The sequence below is a fragment of the Salminus brasiliensis genome, chromosome 4 (genome assembly GCF_030463535.1).
Source record: "Salminus brasiliensis chromosome 4, fSalBra1.hap2, whole genome shotgun sequence".
NCBI classification, from domain to species: Eukaryota; Metazoa; Chordata; class Actinopteri; order Characiformes; family Bryconidae; genus Salminus; species Salminus brasiliensis.
Genome location: NC_132881.1, coordinates 49,853,132 through 49,861,699, shown reverse-complemented (window position 1 = coordinate 49,861,699; position 8,568 = coordinate 49,853,132). Strand labels below are relative to the sequence as shown.

The 8,568-nt window shown below is 45.9% G+C and overlaps 1 protein-coding gene across 1 annotated transcript; it reads right to left on the bottom strand.

Annotated features, from left to right (window-relative positions):
• Positions 1–2,789: 2,789 nt before the first annotated feature.
• On the bottom strand, positions 2,790–8,568 carry LOC140555017 (uncharacterized). The gene is made up of 5 exons (XM_072678621.1): positions 8,514–8,568; positions 7,213–7,254; positions 6,393–6,507; positions 5,694–5,852; positions 2,790–4,788 (listed from the first exon to the last, which is right to left on the bottom strand). The coding sequence occupies exons 1-5, from the start codon at positions 8,517–8,519 to the stop codon at positions 4,070–4,072; spliced, it is 1,041 nt and encodes a 346-aa protein (XP_072534722.1). The 5' UTR covers positions 8,520–8,568; the 3' UTR covers positions 2,790–4,069.

The window sequence follows — 8,568 nt, the reverse complement described above, 5'->3', positions numbered from 1 at the left end:
GATGGTAAATCAGGTGAGCTGCTGCTGCTGCTGCTGCTGATGGAGTTGAACACATCCTCCACGCTGTGCTGGCTGGACTGGGGGGCGTCCAGGAGAACCCTGGAGGAACCGAGCTCTGTTCTTCAGACTAGCTCACAGACAAGATCTCACTGCTTTCTTTCTTCAGAATGAGAAGCTCTTGAGAAGCTGTAGAACCCTCTCAGTGCTGAGGTTGTGGAGCAGTACTGTGAATTCTGCACTTTATACACCTAACTTCATAAAACCTCTAAATGTGTTTAGTTTTATATCTAGATTTCTAGCTCTATATATTTCTACTTTTATTGTGAACATAAATATACTGGATTGTTCTCCCCTACCTTGTGCTTCCAACCACTGGCCACTTTATTAGAAACCCCTACCTCATGCCTCCAACCACTGGCCACTTTATTAGAAACCCCTACCTCATGCCTCCAACCACTGGCCACTTTATTAGAAACCCCTACCCTGTGCCTCCAACCACTGGCCACTTTATTAGAAACCCCTACCCTGTGCCTCCAACCACTGGCCACTTTATTAGAAACCCCTACCTTTTTCAATTCAATTAAATTAAATCGGGTCGAGAGGAAGAAACCTTGAGGGGAAATAGGGGAACCCGTCCTCCTCAGGTCCATATCGTATCATAATAATAAAAATCAAACCAGGAATAAAAACAACAATAAAACTAAACTGAATTAGAAGAAAAAGGTGAATGTGGCGTCGAGCCAAATGAGCTGAAAATAGTCCTGCAGGTAAACCGTCAGAAGCAGAGTCCTGCAGTGAAACACAAGGGGTCAGGAGGAGCGCAGGAGAACGCTACAGGAGGGTAACGTGGCGTGACAGGATCCAGTGGGTAGACGAGGGCAGGTAGGTTTTTCCTCTAGATTTGAACACAGAGAGTGAGTCTGAGTCCCGAACTCCAACAGGCCCTTTATTCCACAGTCAGGAGCTTTAGAGAAAGCTCTTCCTCCGCCAGCGTCCTGCGAGCGAAGTGAACGCGGTGGACTGTAGGGTTTAAGAAGTGTTTAGTGCCTTATCTTCTGCCTTATATAGTGTTTAATAATCAGTTCAGAGTTTAACTGGTTACCAGTGCAGGGACGAGAGACTGGGACTCATATGGTCAGATTTCCGAGCCCTGGTGAGCAGCTGCGTCCTGAACTAGATCAGAAGATCATCACAGTGATCCAGTCCTGAGGTTATGACTGCATACACCAGCTTCTCTGCCTCATGGAAAGTAAAATGACCTAGAAACACCTGCATTGCGCTTCCATTCACTGGCCACTTTATTAGAAACACCTGCATTGCGCTTCCATTCACTGGCCACTTTATTAGAAACACCTGCATTGCGCTTCCATTCACTGGCCACTTTATTAGAAACACCTGCATTGTGCTTCCACTTACTGGCCACTTTATTAGAAACACCTGCATTGCGCTTCCATTCACTGGCCACTTTATTAGAAACACCTGCATTGCGCTTCCATTCACTGGCCACTTTATTAGAAACACCTGCATTGCGCTTCCATTCTCTGGCCACTTTGTGCTTCCATTCACTGGCCACTTTATTAGAAACACCTGCATTGTGCTTCCATTCACTGGCCACTTTATTAGAAACACCTGCATTGCGCTTCCATTCACTGGCCACTTTATTAGAAACACCTGCATTGTGCTTCCATTCACTGGCCACTTTATTAGAAACACCTGCATTGCGCTTCCATTCTCTGGCCACTTTGTGCTTCCATTCACTGGCCACTTTATTAGAAACACCTGCATTGCGCTTCCATTCACTGGCCACTTTATTAGAAACACCTGCATTGCGCTTCCATTCACTGGCCACTTTATTAGAAACACCTGCATTGCGCTTCCATTCACTGGCCACTTTACAGTTTTTCTTGATTGTTTACACACATTTTCTGAACGCTTGCCTCATACTCTCAGAACTCTAGACACAAATCAAACAACACACACACACACACACACACACACTGGGCAAACCCCTCAATTCTCCTACAGTGTTGCAGAAATTATGGTCCTTGGCCTTCCTTGTCCTCGTCCTCGTCCTCCCCATCGTCCTCCTCTTACTCTCACTCCTCTGGCTCTGCCTCTGTTTCCAACGTTGGCATCCACTGCTCCATAACAGAAGAGCTCACCTGTTGCCCTTTATGCTAAAGCTCTGATTGGGTGTAAACATTAAGTGTTTGCCCGTGGGAGGAGTCAGTGTGCATAGTAGGGCAATTAACTTTAGAGGTTTGAGGAACAGTGTGTTCCGTGTGAAAACGAGAGATTGTCTTCATGGCAGTTGTGTGCAGTGTTTGGAAAGACGTGTGTTTTAGAGCTGCAGTTTGAGAGTAAAGCAGAGGCTGTGTGGTTTAGCAGAGTTGGTTCAGGGGGTCGGGGCAGGAGTTACATGTTGTGGTCGTTGTGTTTCAAGTACCAGCATTTGTGTAAACAATCGAGAAAAACTGTAACATCTGTGTTTATCTGATGTTACTTTTGAAACTGAAGGGACAGAAGGTACTGCTCCACAGTGTGTGTGTGTGTGTGTGTGTGTGTGTGATGATGTTATGCTGTGTGACAGTCACTGGGTCTCACTATTCACACCACATCACTCTCACCACTGTTTCTGTATGGTGTGTGTGTGTGTGTGTGTTTCGTGTGTGTGTGTGTGTGTTTTGTGTGTGTGTGTGTGTGTGTGTGTGTGTGTGTATGTGTGTTTCGTGTGTGTGTGTGTGTGTATGTGTGTGTGTGTGTGTGTGTAAAACCAAACCAAAACAGTGTAAAAGTCTACTTCTGTTTTATTCATGAACTGACAGCATGGATTCTGTCACTGTATAACACACAGTTATTTACAGAGAGTGGACACAATAACAGAAACACCACTTCCACTCACTGGTCACTTTATTAGAAACACCTACCTTGTTGCAGAAGGTGGAGGTTTCCAATAAAGTGGCCCATGGGTGTGAGTGTTAGGTGCTGTTTGTTATTCTACTGGTCAGAAACTACGTAATCCAGTCTGTTAGAGACGGCTGAGCTCCTCCACTCGCTGTGAGCAGAGTGTGTGATGATGTAGGCCTGCAGTTAGCACCATGCTAATCGGTGGGGTATACGCTTCCTGTACTTGTTAGCTACATTAGCAGTGCTAAACTAAAGAAGCACCAATCACGTTTCAGCAGATTATTTTACTGACATTAAAAGATCTGTTTTCTTAATAATTCTCTGCATAAATAAACAGTTCGGGGGGGGGGTGTTGGTGGGTTTCGGTTCTGGATAAGCTGGGGAGCAGTCAGACCTAGAGTTCTACAGTGGAGGTTCTAGATATCCTCCCCAAGTCAGAGTTGTTCTACAGTGGAGGTTCTAGATAATCTCCCCCAGTCAGAGCTGGAGTTCTACAGTGGAGGTTCTAGATAAGCTCCCCCAGTCAGAGCTGTGGTTCTACAGTGGAGGTTCTAGATAACCTCCTCCAGTCAGAGCTGTGGTTCTACAGTGGAGGTGAAGGGAAGCAGACGTCTGAAGCTCTACTAAAAGCTCCTCACAGAAAGTTCTTCACCTAATGGTGATGAAGACGCTGCCTGATGCCTGAGACACTGTTCTACCAGAGTTCTGAGAAGAGCTCGGCTCTAGAACCTGCTTTTAGAACCAGATCATTAAAATGGTGGAGGGATACATGCTGCAGGGTGTAGTGCGGCTACAGAAAGTAGTCCCTAAAGAAAACTGGATTAGTGGAGATTCTCTATTCACTATTTTACCTTCACCTTCATCATCATCATCATCATCATCATCATTCTATATAAAACTCAGAAGACTCGTGTAGCTGCACTGGTGGGTTTGGATAGGAGATAAATTATGGGCTGTATCTGTGTTGTAGTCATGGAGACGCCTGCTTCCGTTCACCTCCACTGTACAGAGATCAGAGTGGGTCAGTTTCTCTTTCTAACCCTCTGACTGAACTGAATTCTGGGAGATTTAGAGAATCTTTATGCAGATTATTATAATAATGTAAAGTTTACAAACAAATGTGTTTACAAATAATTCCTTTCACACTTTTCATTGGTTGGTTTCATGAGGATTCCACTGTGACAGCAGAGTCCCCACTCCTCTGCTTGCAGAAGGCGGAGCCACAATTGCTGCAGCCCACAGCCGAGAGCTCTGATTGGTCAGGCAGAGTCCGGCGCGGGCAGTCCATGCTATCGTGTAGAGGCCAAGCCCCACCCCTCTCTCCAACTTCTTCCTCTTCCTCATCATCCTCTTGGATAACTCTACAGCGACACACTTCAATGCCAGAATCGCCCGTCAGAGTGCGCAGGCGAAACCTGTTCTCTTTCAGGTCCTCTTCACTGCCCCGCCCCTCAATCTCCAGCACAGACACGCTGGAAGAGAACACTGCATGTCTGTGAGCAGAGGGAGGGATTCTGGCTTCATCGTCTCTGTGTAAGATAGACTCTACCCCCTGTGGGCGTGGCAAGGGTGTTGTCAACAAGACAGGCTGTACAGAGGTGGTCTCTTCTGCCAAGGGAGGTGGAACCAAATAGGAGGTGATCCGGACGTCCCCGGAGTCGCTGGGCGTGGTGGCGCTGCTGGTCAGCAGGTCGTCCGTAGGGGCGGAGGAGGAGAACAGAGAGCTGGACTCGGAAGAGGAGGAGCTGAAGGTCCCCAAGCTGTGGGAGGACAACAGAGCGCCGCCCTGCAGGACAAACACAGCACTGTATGGAGGGGGAGGAGCTCTGAGCTCAGCTGCAGCCTCCTCATAGGACGGCAGCTTAGTAGGACCAAGGTAACCTGTGGAGAAACAGAGTTTCACTACATTTGCTCTGATCTGTGATCTGTGGGTAATCTAGAGGAGCCTGGAGGCTGACCTGTGACGATCTTATAGGCTATTGATGAGGGAACTATAGGTGATCAATTAGGGATGTATGTGTGTGCATGTTCTTATTTGTGATTGATAGGTAACAAACATGGGATACAAGAATTTCTGGAGGTAAGAGTAATCGATTAGAAAACCATAACTGATCTTTGGATTAATAATCTACTGTTTAGGGAATTTCTGGATGACCTATGGAGACCTATAGGTAATCTCTAGGGGATCTATGGAGATCTGTGAGGAATTAATGAATCATCCATGGATTAATGAAGGACATAAAGGTAATCCATATTAATATTCAAATTCATTTAAATTAGGTTTATTATACAAACGTTCAGCTGTTTGCAATCAACCAATCAAACAAGACTAATTTAAATATCTAAACACAGCAAACAGAACAAGTGTTTTCTCTCCAAATTCATCCCAATACCACTCTTACTGACGCCTGCAGCCTCAGGATGATTAACCCCTTCATCACAGGCGTCTTCAGCACTTAGCAGAGAACCCTTCTGCTGCTCTGACCTGCTGTGATGCAGAGCCAGAAACCAGGCTGAGGAACCAAAGCCCATTCCTCATGAGCAGTGGCCTCCAGCTCTAATATTCTCAAGCGCCTTCTTCACATCCCACATGTGGGGTTTAAGTCAGGCTGTGCTGGGTCCTCCAGAACCTTCCAGGACTTCTTCCAGAACAAGGGATTGATGGGAATATATGGAATATATATCTGTGTGTGTGGGATTAAAGGGTGAGCAGTGAAGGATGAATGAGGACTGACTGAGGATCACAGCAGTGTGTGTGTGTGTGTGTGTGTGTGTGAGTGTCATACTGAGCTGGAGGTGAGGTGGTGTGTATCTGCAGGCTCTCTGATACACCATCAGCTCAATCTCTCTCTGCCGCTGCTGCTGGAGGCGGAGCTTCGCCCGTCTGTGTCTCAACACACAGCAGCAGCTGAACACAATCAGAACCGTCCAGAGCAGCCAGAACCCTAAACACACACACACACACACAGTCAGAACCTATACATAGTAAAGTATGTCTCATGCATTATATATGTGTAAGTATATATAATAATAGGTTCCATGTGTACACTATATGGACAAAAGTATTGGGACACCTGCACATTTATTGTTTCTTCTGAAATCAAGGAATATTGCTATGAGGATTTGATTCCATTAAGAACATTAGTAAGGTCAGGATGTTGAAAGATGATGATCACCACCCCACGTAATCATCCCCAACTCCCCAACTCCTCCCAAAATTACTGGATGGAGCTCCCCCACTATCATTCCAGAGAACATAGTTCTTCCACTGCTCCACAGCTCAATGCTGGGGGGCTTTATATAAATACAATTATTAGAGGGGGTCTCCAAAAGTATTCAGACACACATTGATTTATCTACCTCTAATGCTCAAATCTATTCATCAAAGCATATTCATCACCCTGTTATTTTACATCTCTACAGGGACTAGACAAGCTGTGTGTGTATGTGTGTGTGTGTGTGTGTGTGTGTGTGTGTGCACTCACACCACAGCTCGTAGTAGATGTAGCAGCCTGTTTCTCCACAGCAGGGCCCCGTCTCACACATGCACTCCAGACTGCTGACCTCAGGGCAGGAGGTCACGCTGGAGCTGGAGAGGACCTAATATAAACATCACACAGTTGACACTGTGACCCCGTTCACACCCGGGCTTCAGTATCAGGATTATATCTGGATCAGGACACATACTAATATGTAAACGCACCCAAGACCCATTTAAACCAGATCCCAAACCCATCACTTAAACCTCTTCAGCAGTGAGACGCACTCACAGTGCTTCAGTCGGACTAACTGTAGACGCATTAGACTCTGCAGTGTAATAGCCCCGCCTTCAACCTGCCTCACTCTGTCTTGCCCTACCGTCCTGCTTAGTGTTTCCTCCTGTGTTTTGTTAGTGTGTTTCCTCTGGTGTTAAAGTCAGTGTGTGTTTGTGTGTATCAGGAGCTCCAGGTCTGAGCTGTGTGTCTCTGAAGGAAAGCACCAAAGCTGCTTTGGTGTCTCAAGTGATTTTTGGGCAGTTGTTATGGTGTGTTGGGTGGTTGCTGGGGTATTGAATAGCAGTTTCTATGCTATTACTGGTATCTCACCAGTTTTAGGTGGATGCAATGGTGCTGCTATGTGGTTGCTGAGGTATATGGTATATCAGGTGAATGCTAGGTAGTTGATATCATGTACCAAGTGGTTACAATGATATTCCATGTGGTTACTAGGGTGTTTACCATGTGGTTGCTATGGTGGAAAATATATAAATCAGAAGCTCAGTAATAATGAATGTTTATCATGTGATTAAAGTGAGCTCAGATTTACCTTCACAGTTCCCGTATCTGCATCTTCTGGAGCTACTGTCACCTACGAGCAAACACACTGGAGTAAAAGTGTTCTTCTACAATGAAGGAACAATTCTAATTCTGGAACTCTGCTCTCAAAGGGTCTATACAGACCACACACACACACACACACACACACACACACACAGCGATGATGCCCCACAGACAGCTGAATGGAAGCTTTGTTATAAAGCTTAGACTCCTTTGTTTTACACTGGAGCTACAAGGCTAATGTAGCTAGCAAACACTGGAGGCTTATCCACACCAATTAGCACCAGAGCTACAAGGCTAATATAGCTAACGCATAATGGAATCCTACCAATTAGCACTGAAGCTATGAGGCTAAAGGGTAACGTTAGGTACACGTATTAGCACTGCAGCTAACTGCATGCCTAAAATGATCAGAGGTATGTTCTGCTACTGTTTCTAACTCTTTAGCTCTTAAAATCCACAATGGGTGCTAGACTGTAACGTAACGTCCTGTAACGTAAACGTGTTACACTAAGAAAGGATTTATCCAGGTGTCCCAGGTGGTTGCTATAGTGTGGTTGCTAGCCAGCAACAATGGTATCCCAGGTGGTTGCCATGTTATTCCAGGTGCTTTGCTAAGTGGTTGGTATGGTGTTGCTAGGTGGTTGTTAAGGTGCTGCTAAAGTGCTGCTATAGGCTTAGTGGTTTCTAGGGTGTTGTTAGGTGGTTGCTGGACAGCTGCTATGGTATCCCAGGTGGTTGCTATTAACCTCTGGGATGGGGATCCTGCTACAGTGTTTACATTCTCCAGAAGCACAGCAGCTCTCTAAACAACAGCCCACGGTTCTGCTGGATCCGGTGAAGGTGGAACTGAAAATGGAATTATGAAGGTAACTTTGTTGGGGAGTGTATGTGACATGCAGGTAGCAACATGCTAATTGATGGAGTGTAGGCTTCTATGACATAGTTAGCCACTAGCTTCAACGCTAAACTAAAGAGGCAGCACTTGTTAGTCTTCAGTAAATCTGACTGCCGCCGACCCTCAACTAGAGGATCACAGCCCAGACCTAAACACACACTTAACACACACTCCCGTTAACACTACAGTCCCAGACATTAGTCTCCCATACGCCCCATAATAATTCAGAGCACAGTCACAACACCACCCGCTTTCCTCCATCAGTAAAGCCGCACTACAGGAAGTCCAGTCTCTTAAAAGAGTAGGCTTTCTCTGCAGCTTCACTTCAGGAACACCTTTACATTCAACTGAATAAATAAAGACAGGCTCTGAAATCAGACTATCAGACTCACCTCCATCCTGAGCTGCAGATCTGACCTGGAGCTCAGTCTTCTCCATTATTCCCCA